Raw genomic sequence first — 16,112 nt, forward strand, 5'->3', positions numbered from 1 at the left:
TATAAAAGAACAAGCCAGGCACACTAATACACACCGGTAATCCCAGCAACTGGGGAGGCTGAGACAGGAGGATCACAAGTTCAAGGCCAGTCTCAGCAACTTAAAGAAGGCCAAATAGCCAGAACCTGTCTTGAAATAAAAAACAAAAAGGGCTTAGAGATGTAGCTCAGTGGTGAAATGCCACTGGATTCCAGGGCCCTAGCTTCCTGTTTCACCACATGATCTCTCCCCTTTACACACACTCCCTTCACTGTGATACAATCCACCAGAAGGTCCCTCACCAAAGCTAGTAGAAGCCATGAAATCTCTACAATGTGAGCTAAATAAACCTTTTTATTATGAAGTACCCAGTATCAGGTGTTTAATTATAGCAGCAGAAAATGGACTAATATAGATCTACCTAGCAAATCCATTAACTTGAATATTTTCTCTAATACTTAAGTAGCCATAAAAAGGAAACAGGTATTTAATAAAAGAAATTTTTAAAAAATAACAAGTAAGATAAAAATCAAAGAGCCTTTACCAGATAAAAATGGGTTCTTTAAAAGTCCATAAATGCCAAACAGTAACAGAACAAAGAGAATCAGACGAGTTCGCCTTAGGGAATCTAGGAGAGAAAGAAAAAGTCTTAAATCAAATGGTCACAATAAGATATGACAGCTCAGTGAAATGCAAATATTCACAGGGTGTGGTGGTATATGACTATAACCCCAGAGCTCTGGAGGCTGAGGCAGGGGTATTGAAAGTTCAAGGCCAGCCTTAGCAACTTAGACCCTCTAAAAATAAAAATATAATAAAAAGGGCTGGGGATGTATCTAGTGGTAAAGTGGCCCTGAGCTCAAACTCTAGTACCTCACCCACCCAATCCACTCCCACAAAACAGCAAATATTAAATTTTTTTTTAATTTTTTTTTGTATTGGGAATTTAACCCAGGATCAGTTTATCACTGAGCTACATTCCCAGTCCTTTTTATTTTTTAATTTGAGACAGTGTCTCACAAAGTTGCTGAGGTTAGGGTTGAACTTGCATTCTTCCTATCTCAGCCTTCCAAGTCACTGGGATTATAGGCTGTGCAACCACGGAAGCCCTTAGGTTATTATAAATAATCACATTTGATCACATGCAACTTTGGAATCTAGTATGTTTTTACACACCTGCCATGATTTCCTTTATGTTCCTGTTCCCAAAAAACTTCATGAAGCTAACTATGCTTCTATCCTTGACTTTCGTTTTTCTCTTGAGAAAATAAAACTGCCAAAGGTAATTCCATGTCCACATAGCTTAAGTTATAAATATAGGAGAACATAACCAATGTAAAGATGTCACTAATAACTTAAATTTAGGACTACAGGATCTCCAATGGCACAACTGGTTAGCATGTGGTACTTATAAATTTGGGACTATAACATCCTTTCAGTTATTCTTCAAAAATCAACTTACCATTTGTTTTTTGTGTTAATGCTTGCGCTTTCAGAAAACCCTCCGCAAAACCAGTTTTAAATGCATCTTGATGAGCTTCAGGTATGTTTTTAGTTTTCATGAGTTTGTCCAAACTCTCAACATCTGATCCTCTGTCCCTCAAAAGAAACCCCTAAATATATAAAATACAACAGTATTGACTGCCTGCATAGATAGTAATAATCCTCCAGAAATACTGTAACTATCCACACAAAATTTCAGTAAAACCTAGAAATTGTATTGCCAATGTGAAAAAACAGTATAAGATTCAACAATGAATTACTTAATCAATGACCAGGATATTAACATTACATTCTGCACCTTCATCAATTAATTAATACTCTAAAGAAACTGACGACACTCTAGATAGAATACTTTTATATAGTGAAAACAGTTAAAAGATCACGTTATCTTAGGGTTTTAATGGCTGATGTTCACACTGCTTTATCTCTGCTAAAGGAAAACGTCATTGACTTACTAAATACTACTGCATAACTTCCAGATAACAGGCCTTGTGTAAGTTCTGAAAATAAATCACAGATCTAACAGTTTTCAGGCTCTTGGAGAAAGATGTATATTTTTGAAATAATTTTGATACTATGTTGGAAAAATTGGGTATGGTAATAAAATACCTGTTATCTATGCAAGACAGGAAAGGCCTTATTAGAGAATGAGACATCAAAATCACATATAGAAAGCAAACACAAACACCATGAATAATCTAATAAGGGCACTGAATAGTGCTCAAGAACTGTTAGTAATCTGACAAGAGTTAAAATATCAAGAGGAAAGGATAGGGACCAAAGTATGTGGCATATTAAAAGATGAAAACAGAATAATAGTCAGTAGAGGCCATGACATGCCCTATATACCAGACTGAGTTGGATAAGAAAGCAGAGTAATCAATTAGGTAATCATTTTAGAAAAATGAGTGAGTGACAATAAGGCAAGACTGAAGACAAAGAGACTAAGTGTTTATATTAGAGTAAGCTATGCAAGAAATTGTTATTGCCTATTGTCTGGCTTTAGAACTGGGGATGAAAATAAAGGATTCAGAAATATTTAGGAGATTGGATCCATAGGACTTAGTGATTAATAGATATGAGAGGTGAGGAAAGACAGATAAATCTAGATTGATTACCAGATTGGTAGCTTGGGTGGATGCTACTCATTCATATATCAGCAGATATAAATTGGTAGAGGTGAAAAAAAAATCAGCATAAGAGATCTAATTAACAAGTAAAAATAAGTCTGCTGTCCAGGAGAGCACCGGCACCAGGTATAATGAATACACATTAATTCCTTATCATCAGTAGAAAGAAGAGAAGGGGAAAAAAAAAAAACCCACCAGCCAACCCAAAAATTAAATACTAAAGATCCTCATTGGTTAAATAATTTGAAAAGTTATTGCTTTCTGGAACATCTAATTACCTTCACGAATGATGGTGCTATATTCTGTGTCTCTGCTAATCTTTCAGAGGTGGACTGTAGACGTCTGGTCCTTGATTTCAAGGTTTTAAAACCCCGAGACTGTATGAAAACTGAACAAAACAGTACCATTTGCTTTGTAAATTGTTAAAAGGAAAGAAAAATGCCTGATTCTAAAGTCTTGACACTATACCTGCACATCCTAATCTTAAGTTTTTGACAGTTCTTTTTTTTTTTTCTTTTTTTAAATACATGACAATGGAGTGTATTACAATTCTTATTACACATATAGAGCACAATTTTTTATATCTTTGTATAAAGTATGTTCACGCCAATTCACGTTATACATGTACTTGTTTTTTTTGCATTACAATTCTTATTACACATATATACCACAATTTTTCATATCTCTGTTTGTATATAAAGTAGGTTGTTCTTTTGCCTGACACTTCAACTTGCTTTACATTATTACTTCTACCATCATGTTTTCAAAAGAACTTTATTTAAATGCTTTATTTCATTTTGATGGGAAGAAAACAGAAAGAAAATCTTACAAAATAATTTAGAAAACAGGACCATAACTGATAAATTGTGACACCCAAAATATCCAAGTCACTAAAGTAGATTGAAAGAGTATCAAATAAAAGCCAGTGACCCCTAATTCCTCAAACCTTAATCCCACTTCCTCAAAATAACCACAGTTAACAATTTCATGACTACTCCTCTATGTACGCACACACATGCACTTCCTATAAAAATTATTCTAGAAACAGAACATAACTTTATACAATTATCTTCTTTTATCCAATAACATATCATGGATATATATCAGAATAGGACAGATATTGTATTCAGTTTAATAGCTGGTTATAGATTTATCAGAGTACAGCAATTTATTCAACTAATATCCCAACTATAGAACTTATTTACATATTCATTTTTTGGTTTTGGTTGTTTTTACTTTGGTGCTGAGGACTGAACACAATACCACTGAACTATAGCTTCAGCCCCCTATTTTAATTGCTAGAAATGATACTGCAGTGAACATTCTTGAATGTATATCCTTCAAAACATGTAGGCCAAATTCCTAAAAGTGAAACTGTGAAGTTTATATTTTATTTGACACTAAGAAACTGCCTTCTAAGAAGGCTGTTGTCAATTTTTGTGACCAACAATGAATGAGTGTTCTTTTCTCCATACTCTTGCCAACTCTAGATAATATAAATATTTTAATCCATACAAATCTGATAGGCAAAACAAACTCTATATCTTGTTTTACTTTGCATTTTCTAGATTACAAATGACGATGAATTTTGAAAAGATTTCTACATTTTTACCTTTTTTCTTAATTGACCATTCATGTCCTTTGCACATTTTCCATTCTTATTACTTTGTAAAATACATGATACATATAAAACCAATGATTACTATCCATAATATCTCCATTTTTATCTATATATACACACATATATAAAGACATTCTAATGTCCTTGTCAATTATATATTATTCAATTATATAATACGGTAATATTAATAATAGCCACACTCTTTCATCTGTAGTGTTTCTGCATTTTGTTTTGATTAGTTCCTTCCCCAAATTAAGATTTTTATTTTGTTTATTCATTCATTCCTCATTTATTTTTGTACAAGTAGGGATTGAAACCAGGGCTTGAACATTGTTGGAGCTACACCCACCAAAACTAAGATTTTTAGACAGTCTGCTTATTTTGAAGACTTTCAGTTTTACACTTTATTTTCAGACCTTTAAAGTATTTGAAACTTATTTTTGGTATAATGTAAAAACAAGAACTTGATTCTCTTTTGTCAAAAATGGATAACCAATTAGCCAAATAACATTTATTGATAATCAATCATTTGTTCATTGACTTGAAAGTCTTAATTTTGTCTTACTAACTTATGCCAGTACCAGTTTAAATTCTGTAGTTTGACAATTATTTGAGATGCTATATACTATTGATACGCATTATTAAAACACATATTTTGGTGTATTTATATAGGATAAATCCCCCTTATTTGTATTGTTTTCCAACCAGTTCTTAGTACAAATAAAGTTTAAAACTAATTTCTCAACTTCTAAAACAAGTCTTAAGAATTTTGATCAGAAAAATAACTAAATTTATAAATTTGGACATACATGGTTATTGTTAAAATATAAAGACCTTTCAAACAGGACTATGGCACTTCCCTATTACTCCACTCAGCTCTTCTATTTCTTTCAGTAATACTTCACATACGTACGTATGAGTATGTATGAGTATGTATGTAACTGGTGCATATTTCTTATAAGGATAAAACATTGAATGGATTTAGAAAAAATTGTAACTAAAATGTTAAGAAAGCTGTTGATTTATTTATCTTATATGCTACCAAAACAAACTCACGACTTGAACTGCTTTTTGGTTGATTCTCTTGAATTTTCTGGTAAATAATCATATCACTTGCAAATTATAACTTTGCCTGTTTGTGTATGACTCATTTCTTTTTCTTTTCAATCATACTGTTCCAAAATTCCAAATTAATGCTATGAAAAAAACAAAAAACAGGGTACTAGATATTTTGTTTCTCGTGATGGTAACATAATAATGTTTTAAGAAATTTTAAAAGTCCCCTTAAAGTTCTAATTTTCTAAGAGTTCTTAGAAAACATAACTTTTAAAACAGATCACATGCCTTTACATCATACACTGAAATAATACTGTTTTTCTTCTCCAGTCAACATGATGAATTAGCAGACTTATTAATGTTACATTATTCTTATATTCCTTAATTATGATAAAATATTTTTAGTGCATTTCTAGGCTTGTTTTCTTCAGAGTTTATTTAGGATTTCTATAATATTTGAATAAGAAGAAGCTGATCTACTGTATTCCTATTTTGCGCTAATGTTGACCAGCTTTGATAATAATACTCTCACAGAATAAATAAGAAGGTCTATTTCATCCTTTACTCTTTCAGGGGGGATGAGATCTCCTATATTACCCATGTTGGTCTTCAATTTACAGGCTCAAGTGCTCTTCCCACCTAACCCTCCTGACCTGCACCATCATGCCACATCCATCCAATTCCATTTGTAAGTAAGAATACAGTGATCAATACTGATGATACTGAGTTTCCTCAATAATACCATGACAGTGTATGTACAGACTACAAATCCTGGAGAACTGACTTCGTTTAAAATAAAACTTTGGGTAACAGGAAACTTATGATTCTGGAGAAAGAATAGAGCCATAAAACCATCTGAGTCTGATGCCCTTGGGGTAAAGAGATTATGTTTTTAAATACTATATTTCAAACAGCATGGTTTTTATTTTCTTCTTGGGTTAATTTTGCTATCTAGCTTACAGAATTGTCAGTTTTATCATTTTATAAAATAAAATTATACATGCCATCTTGTAATTTAAAAAACTTCACCATATTTTTGGCAGTTCTCATTTTTATTTCTGACACTTTATATTTTGTTATTCTTATTTGTTATTTTATTTTGTTCGTTTCTCCAAATTAAACATGTTTCTGGTTTAATTAAATAAAACTATTTCTTATCTGGATACCATAGCACACAGCTAAAATAGCAGTGACTATGGAGGCTGAAGCAAGAGTACTGCAACTTCAAAGCTAGCCTGGGTAACTTAGCAATACCCTGTCTCAAATAAAAAATTAAAAGGTTGTGGATATAGCTCAGTGGCAGAGTACCACTGGGTTCTGTCCCCAGTAATGCAAAAAAAAAACAAAAGCAAGCAAACAAAAAAAACCTCTCTCACTATTTGTATTATTTTCATATCAGGAATTGAACTCAGGTACACTTAACCACTGAGCTACATTTCCAGCTCTTTTTATTTTAAGACAGGGTTTTGCTAGGTTGTTTAGGGTCTCACTAAACTTCTGAGGCTGGCATGCTTTAGCCTCCTAAGTCACTGGGATTACAATTGTGTGCCACTGCACTCAGCTTGATATTATTTTTTAATGCATATTTTTATTTCACATTAATTTGTTTTCAATTTATTTTACATCTTTCTTGTTTTCTATTACATACAATTCCCTTAACACCATTTTGTCCTCAACCAGAAGTTTTTCACATGCAGATTTTCAGTGGTTCCTGCCTATAATTTCAGATTTGATTTCCCTTCGGTCACAGATCAGACCTTCTAAAATTATTAATATTTCAGTATTATTTAGCAGTCCTATTATTACATTCTGTCTGAAGATCAGAGAAACTAATCTCTGAATTACAACCTAAAAATCTAAGATAATTTTATACCCTAATGCACGAACAATTTTTATGTCTTCCCTGTCTCCTGCATTAAACAGAGGATGATTGTTTTTTTTTTTTGGTGTGGCAGGGGTTAACTGGGGATTAAACTGGGGGGGGCATGAACACTCAACCACTGAGCCACTCCTTCAGCCCTATTTTGTATTTATTTAGAGACAGGGTCTCTCTGAGTTGGTTAGCACCTAGCTTTTGCTGAGGCTGGCTTTGAATTCACAATCCTCCTATCTCAGCCTCCCAATCTGCTGGGATTACAGACATATGCCACCTCGCCTGGCTGATTGGTCTCTTTGCTCAAGCTGGTGCCTCTTTTTCATGCTTTTCTCAAAAATGTGGAGATACTTAGCAATCACTTTCTATTTAAAAATAAGAATATAGTGATCAGTACTGACAGCAAATGGATTTCCTCAATAATAACAAGGCAGTGAATGCTTTCAGACTACAAATCAAAAAACTATTTTGAATAAGCAAGACACCGGAAAAGTATGAATGATTCAAGACCAAATTACTCTGGGGTATTTTTTGTTTCTTTCTTTGATATCAATGCTCAAACCAGGAGTCTCTAGAGACAAAAATCCCCTAAAACACCCCCATTGCCCAAATCTTATTAAAAAGTGGTTTTTGCTAATTATATTCTAAAAGTTAACATTATCTCAATTACTGGCCCAGTTTGGGCCATCTTTCAACTATTTACTGTATCAACAATCCTGAAGTCCACTCTTATTATTGACTCTCAGAGCTTGGGGTTTTTCCTAAGTTCTACTAAAAATATTCAAGTCTTTTGTGACAGGTATCACTGTAACCTAACACTTATCGCTAGTGCCTAGTATTCAATAAGCATATTAATGCAAATTTGACTTTGCTATTAACTTGAGGTCACATAGTTTATTACTCAAATTTCAGGTCTAGTAATAAAAACTCTGGTGTTCCCTGTCTCCGTTTTAATACCTTTTTCCTATAATTTCAATGGGTTTTTAAATATGAGGTCAAATAAAAAATGTACTCAAACCTGTTTCAAAACTACCTGTTGTAAAAAAGTTCCCTGGAGTTTGCTTTGCTGTGGCACTTAACACTCATATACAAAGATTAGCTCCTATTATATAGTTCCCAGGTCAAAAGTTAAATAGAATTACTGAAATTAATCAATTCCAAATGCTCTAAGTCCTACTGTACACTGCAAGTGGATGCTCATAATCATTAACATGGCCAAGACCACGCTTAATATGTTCAATAAATCTACTATGGTTTCCAAAATAAAAACATCTGTTGCTTCATACCTGGCCAGTAATGAAGATCTGAACAAATGCTTTGGAGAGTTCTTGGATGTTGTCTGTATAAGCAAGAGGAACGCAAAGTACTGAACATATCTAAGTAACCTGGAGGGAAATTGCAAACAAGTAAATTTCCAAACTGCTAAAACAAAAAGACAAAAACATATGAATGTAAATAATTGTATCAAATATTATATAATATATATGAGTTTCACCTTTTATTTGCCCTTGATTTCACTCCTATAAAATAGCTAAACATTGTTAATCCAATCACTTACTTTACTATCACTTGTCTTTTTATCTGGTGTATGTAACTGCCGATGAAATTAAATTCAAATCCATAGAGGTAAAAGGTATGGACATTTAGGTTAAAACTGCTTTTATTTAAAAGCAAGGAAATGAAGAATTTTTATTTCATAGAAAATTTCAAAAGCTCTAATGATGTGATTAAAAAATGTAAACCAGAGTTACTGCTTTCCATCTCAAAGTTTTTACAGTAACTGGGCATGAAGAAAGTTCTTTCCATATCTGTAAGGCATGAATATTTCCATGCTCATAAACTCCTGCCCTTGTCTAATATGTCCCATCCCACTTTACATCTAAAATCCCAGTGACACGACTGGCAGCAACAACAATAAAAAACAAGTGGTTATTATCCATCTGTGTGTTCTCAGTCAGAATTACGGATTCTTCACAAAAACTCATAGACAAGTTAAGAGATGCCTTCCTAATACTTCTGCCTGCCTAAACAATACAAGCAATTGGTAGTATGAGAAAGAACCTTAAAAATAAATGTAATTAAGCAGATTAGAAGAGCAGTATGAATAATAATACAATAAAGAAAAACTTATCCAATTGAACCTTTACTGTAAGTCAAGTGGAGTTTTGCATAGACAACATAAACACATTGTCAGTCTGAGCCTCCAAACTCAAAAAACATTGCGTTTTTTTCTCATTCTTGCATTTTTAATGTCTTTATATGAAGTAAGGACAAAGGAGTAATAAAGAATTTGTACATGAATTAAGCTAATGAAAAGTACGGCTTGAAATCAAGCCTTCATCATAAACTATTCAAACCTGATCTTTTGAGACTTTCACAACTTGTACTGATTTACAAATCTGTCCTGCCATCAATATGAAACAGGTATTCTGATGGACTGGTAAAGCTTTAACATTCTTCCAAAGAGTAACTCATGAAGCTGACCTGACATCCCTTTCAACAGATTATAGTATACCTATTTATTATAATACCAGAATGTTATAAGCCTCAAATAAGAAAATACATAGACATTCCATAAAAAGGACTTTGTGTCTTCATCAAGGTATTCTCAGAGTATAGTATTTTATACAGAATTTAACAAATGTGTGTCACCTAAAACTAAAACAACAATGATAATAAAACAATCTTCTAAATGTGATGTGGTATGCTGCATTAGATCCTGGAATAGAGAAAGGACACTACTGGAAAAATTAATGATTTAGTTAAATCAAATTTTTGCTGAAATCCAAATACTCTGTATATAATTCAAAATGTTGTAAAGAAAATAAATAAAATAAAATGTCCTGCCAAAAACATATATCATACCAATCTCAATGTCTTGGTTTTGACAAATATACGATGGTTATGTAAGATGTTGACATTAAGTAAAGCAAGGTGAAGCATATATGGAAATTCTCTGTATCATCGTAGAAACTTTTCTGTAAATTTAACATTATTCTAATATAAAAACTTATAGAAAAAAATTCAAAAATAAAGTGATCCATAACAAAAACTAATAAATGGTATCTAATATAATTATCATTACTAATACAAAAATGACTTATTTTAATTCAAACAAAAAATGTATTAACATACCATATTTATTTTCAAAGAAAGAATGTGCAGAGACATGAGATGTATGCCAGTGGGAAGAAATGTTTTTGCCTTTGTAAAATCCAGGAAGTAAATTTTCTACCAGTTGATCAATCTGTCCAATTTTCAATTCAGATAATCCAAGGTCCCTTAAATTAAGTGAAGGCTGTAAAAGATTAAGTCAACCAAATAAATATTAACTATTGAGATATTTAAAGAGATTTATTATTTAAAAAATTATTAAAATCTAACAAATACACTAATTTCTTAATGCTTAAAATATAAATTGATGAAAACATTCTTATAGTTCTAGTTTTACTGAGATTAGTCATGTAAAGTTTGACAATGGTCAAATATGATATCCCTAATGATATCTTTAAATAATAAAATCATATTTCAATACGAATGAGTAAAAACAGTTTTCATTCAAGTTAAAATCACCACTGAACTAAGCATGACGATTCACAAAAATCAAGTAAAATGCTTTCTATATCCTTTCCCTCTCTTCATAAGGGATTCTCATCTAATGCTAGCCTATCAAACATCAGCCAAACACTTATTTAATGACAAAAACAAGAGTAACTACTTGCTCAGTTAGAAAGTGTGTTCTACGGGGCTGGGGCTGTAGCTCAGTGGCAGAGCACTTGCCTAGCATGCACCACATAAAAATAAACAAAGGCCTTCTGTCCATCTACAACTATAAAAAAAATTTAAAAAAAAAGAAAGTGTGTTCTAAAGGTCAGGAGCAGAAGTGATTTGAGGATAATTGTTAAGATGCTTTAACTGAGTAATAATCTTCAATTTCTCTAGTTTCTAAATGCTCACAAATAAAAGCCCACTAAAATAAATGATATCTCTATTATTAGAGGACATCTCATTTCTCTAGCCTGATAGATAAGATCTTTCCTTGAGCTGAGAGTGTTATAAAGTAACCATATCTAACTTTGAATAAGGAGGAACATTCAATAAGGTCAAAACATGTTTAACAATCACAAAAATGTGTAAAAACATGCTCATCTTTAAAGACTTCTAAGGTAAATACAGTGTAGATTTCATTTTTCTTATCCACATGATCCAACAAGTTAACAATCACATATTATTGAGTCTCAAACAGCTAAATCATCAAAGTAAGGAGAGGAAAAACTAAGCAGAACAAGTAAAAGTATCAACTTCTTATGACTGACATAAGGAGAGATCCATGGATTATATAGCTCTGAATCGATGTCTATGGATTTACTGTTTACTAATATGTGACAAATGACTCATATTCTAAGAGTCCATTTCTTCATCACTAATGACTATGAAATATGCCTGATTCTGCAATGGTAAGGATCAAAGGTAGAGATGCTTAACTCATCCATTTATGCTAATATATATCATGGCAACACATAGTAAAACATAAGAATGATGAAATAAAATATTTAAAAGTACTTTTAAACTATTAAAAATGATGGCCAAGAGCAGTGGCACATGCCCAGTGACTTGGGAGGCTGAGGGAGAAGAATTACAAATTCAAGGCCAGAATTGGCAATTGAGTGAAAACTCTGTTTTGAAATATGAAAATAAAAGGGCTGGCAATATAGCTCAGTGGTAGAGTGCCCTGAGGTTCAACCCCAGTATCACAAAATAAACAATTAACAATGATGAAGGAGAAAGGCCTGAGGAATGAAACGAAAATAAGTCCTACCAAAATCTGGAATGTCTCCAAAAGTGAAGGAAGAATTAATTAGAAAGATGGTCTACAGCCAAACTGTGCCTTCTTTGAATTTAATTCCATCAGTAATATGATCAGTTTCATTTTACTTGAAGAAAATCCTCTAGTAAAGAAGACAGAATATGTAAGAGAGAAGGCTGATGAAAAAAGTGAAAGATGGTAAAAGGTAGAATTAAGCCTTGACTAAGAAGGATGTACTTATGCTGAGGTACAGTTCAGTGGCTGAGATCTTATTTAGCATGAAGTGTTCTGGGTTTGATTCCCAGCAAAAGGAAAAAAAAAAAATGAATGTAACAAATCACAGACAACAGATATTTGAAGAAGCCAGTAGGTTGTAGGGATTGAAAAGGAGTTCTAAATGGATGTGATAATCTGTAAAGATTATCAAAATGCTGTCTTAGTTCCTCTTCATCACTTAGCTGGCTCCATGAATATCAATCTGCATCCTTTGAATATTTTTCCTTTGCCAACTGGCACAATGTTAAGCTTTGTCAGTGTGGTCACCAGAGATAAACTGTAGGAGAGAAAGAGTTTGAGTTCCTGGTGTGTTTTCTCAGCAGACTCCAGTCTGCAACACTCACGGTTCCTATATAGTAGGTAGCTACTGGCTCCTGGAATGCACAGTGGCCAGCAACACTCAACATCTTTCCATGTTATTACTTTTCTATTTTTTCTTGCAAGACACATCTTCAGGAATAGCTTTCTCTAGTCTAGAGGACAGATTTCCAGCAAATTCAGCTGACATCATACCACAATGACATCTCTCCCATTCTGTGAGCCAAAGTCATGCTCTCTCCAACAAGGTCATTCCTCAGCCTGGAAGTGGAGCTCTTTTCCAGGGATACTCTATCTCAGCCCTGGAAGTATTAGTTGTTTTAAGTCCACAAATTCTGTATTTTCTTTTAGGATGTTCATTACTTCTTACTAACCAATCCCTATCTACTCCAATTCCCAATAAAAGTAGGTGTTTGAAATATTAAATTAAATTGCATTAAATTCTATACTAAGCCTTTATTGTTTAAGTGACTGTGTAGTTTCTCTCTCCTGATTGGATCCAAACTGATAATAAAGAACTGAAACAACTGTAAGCCAAACATACTGGAATTTGGGGAAATAACTGTTTTGGGTATCTAAGGTCCCTGGATATTATCCAAAGGAATATATATGTCTATCTAATAAGCCACTAAATACTTGAAAACTTTCAAGAGAATTAAGGGTTGGAGACATACTTGAGAGATATCAGCATATAAATACAAATATTTAGATATAGATGTCAATGGAAGATATGAAAATGGATATCAAAACATCAGAGAAGAGGCTAGGTTTATGGCTCAGTTGTAGAGTGCCTGCTTTGCACGTATGAGGCACTAGGTTCAATCCTCAGCACCACATTAAAAAAATAAAATAATTTTTAAAAACCTGGGAGAATGTAAAGAATAAAAATTAAAATAAGGATAATAGGCATAATAAACTCATTTTCCCTTTTACATAAACCTAATATCTAAGAAGTTGGCAATTTTAAAATGCCAGCAAAATATAGATATAATCACAACAATAACATTCAATTAAAGGAATTATTTTGAAAGTAGTAGACACTTGGCCTGGTAAAATACAAATGATAAGTAGTAAGATTCAGATTTTTTTTTTAAGACATGTATTTAGCACTAAGGAAATCACCAATGAGTTTAGCAAAAAATATCTATAAAATAGTAAAAGTAACATCTAAATTATAATGGGAGATGTTACAGTCAGATAGGAAGAGAGACTCAAAAAGTTTTTTAAGAATAGATACAAGCTCAAACTACTCATTTAAAGCAGAGGTTTGGAATATGGCTCCATGATAGAATACCTGTCTAGCATGAGACCCTGGGTTTGGCCCCCAGCATAGGGGGTAGATAGATAGATAAGAGAATAATAATAATAATAATAATGATGATGACGATGATGCAGCAAAAAAAGCCAGTTGCTTGAGGAAAATTCAAAGGAAGGTTTTGTTTTGTTTTCCCCTTGTCTTTTGGAGCAGATGTTTGTTGAGCAAAGAAGTCATCACATTGCCAAGAAAGTTAAGAGGTAGGATACTCAAAAATATGAAAAAGTTCTGATACTGTAAAAGTACTTGCCAAAGACAAAGAGAAGGACTAAGGAGGGTATAACAGAGATTAAGAACACTGATTCTATATTTCACACCATTATTGTCTTAAAAAGAACACTGGCTTCTAGGGTTTAGTTACCTTGTAAGGCTCAAAAACGTCCTTTACCAGCAACTCAGCAATTTCACTTGACAAAATTATCAAAGATTTAACAACAAGCACAACAATAATAGCATTGTTTATGTCAACAAAAAAGAAACTGGAAACAATATCCAACACTGGACATCATACAAAGAACACTAAAAAGTCATTAAGAACAAATAAAATGAGCCAAGTGCCATGGCACACATCTGTAATTCCATCTATTTGGGAGAGGGAGGTAGAGAATCACAAGTTTGAGAACAGTCTACTCAACAAAGCAAATTCACATCAAGGAAAAAAAAAAAAACCCACAGTAGTAATAATAATAATAATAAAATAATTAAAATTGCATAAAAATAAAAAGTTCACTGAATGAAAAAAAAAGTCAGCACATGCAGTATAATGCAATTATTATGTAATATAAAAAGCCCAAAAGAAGGAGACATGAAATATTTTCCAGCTGGGCAAGGGAGTGCACATCTGTAATCCCAGAGACCCAGAGATCGGAAGGCTGAGGTAGGAACTTCCCAAGTACAAATAAAGCCAACCCCAGCAACTTAGTAATATCCTGCCTCAAAAAAAGAAAAAAAAAAGGCTAGGGATGTAGCTCAGGGGTAAAGCACCTTTGATTCTATCCCTAGTACCACCAAACAACAACAAAAAAGAAATATAAATATAAAATATTAACAGCATTGTCTCTGGAAAACATGATCACAGATGAATTATAGCTCTTCCACCTATATTAATATTTTCCAAAGTTACTAAAATGAACATAATTTTGCTGCATGCAGAAATTTTTCAAGATACAGTAATCCCTCACCTGTGGTTTTGCTTTCTGCCGCTGTAGTTACCCATGGTCAACAAGAAGGAGTAGCACAATAGTTATTTTGAGAGAGACCACATTTATGTGATATAAATTTCACTACAGAATATGATTATAACTGTTCTATTTGATTATTACTTTTTGTTAATCTCTTATTGTTTATAATTTAGAGTCTTTTCAGTAGTAAAGTTCTCAAGAACTACAATTTGAGAGGGGGGTGTCAGGACAAAGGATAATGGATTACATATAGAAAGAAACAACAGGAACTGCGCAAACAGAATAAAAGGAAAACATAAAGATGACAAACTTTTCATCTAATTAAACTTTTATCATCTAGACTGACCCCTAATGCACTCCCCCACCCCCGTACTTACTTATATCCAAGGCACTGCTGGTTTTATAATTACATGAATACTAAAAATATGGGTTTCCTAGTTCATACATTTCACTTTCAAGTATCTATATTCTGTTTAATTACATTGAAGGTTTCTATAAGGCAATGAATGATAATGTCTCAGTATACTATCTTCCTTGAGACTTAATTGTGGTCAGTTACCTGTGAGTTCACTGCCACTTGGAGAAACACAAAAGAATATCTTACTGATATCACACAAGCAGTAAGCCTGAAGGTGAATGCCAAATGCAATGCCATGTGAAAAAATTTCTAAATTATATGAATGAAGTAATTTTTCAATATGTACAATAAAATCCAGAATTAGTTATCTTTAATTACAAATTACACTGAACATAAAAGACACCACAATATAAATATCTAAATAAAGATATTTCATCAAACATGTTTATAATTCAGTATATAAAAAATGTTTTCTTATACAACCAGGGTAAAAAAATATTACCTCATTGCTGAGAGCCTCATGCTCAGGAACTACATCTCTATGCTGGTTTTGAGAAACTGATGTACTGACAGAAACAGATATGGTTTTTGGTGAATGGAAGGCACTGATGAGATGACTGAGAGGAACTGTAACCTAGAAAAAGATAAAAGTTCACATTGAGTAATGTGTTTCTTTTTTAAAATAAAACCATCTC

At 32.8% G+C, this 16,112-nt stretch overlaps 1 protein-coding gene across 2 annotated transcripts in view; it reads right to left on the bottom strand.

Annotated features, from left to right (window-relative positions):
• Yme1l1 (YME1 like 1 ATPase) overlaps window positions 1-16,112 on the bottom strand; it is a 46,845-nt gene that overhangs the window by 25,203 nt on the left and 5,530 nt on the right. Inside the window, exons 2-7 of one of the 2 annotated variants that reach the window (XM_027953094.3) lie at window positions 15,920-16,051; window positions 10,298-10,460; window positions 8,449-8,547; window positions 2,891-3,000; window positions 1,442-1,592; window positions 524-607 (exon numbers count right to left, since the gene is read on the bottom strand). In XM_027953094.3, coding sequence (XP_027808895.1) covers window positions 524-607; window positions 1,442-1,592; window positions 2,891-3,000; window positions 8,449-8,547; window positions 10,298-10,460; window positions 15,920-16,051 — 739 coding nt within the window. The remainder of the gene's footprint in view (window positions 1-523; window positions 608-1,441; window positions 1,593-2,890; window positions 3,001-8,448; window positions 8,548-10,297; window positions 10,461-15,919; window positions 16,052-16,112) is intronic. The other variant, XM_027953095.2, reaches the window with a different exon arrangement.

This window comes from Marmota flaviventris, chromosome 12 (assembly GCF_047511675.1).
Source record: "Marmota flaviventris isolate mMarFla1 chromosome 12, mMarFla1.hap1, whole genome shotgun sequence".
NCBI classification, from domain to species: Eukaryota; Metazoa; Chordata; class Mammalia; order Rodentia; family Sciuridae; genus Marmota; species Marmota flaviventris.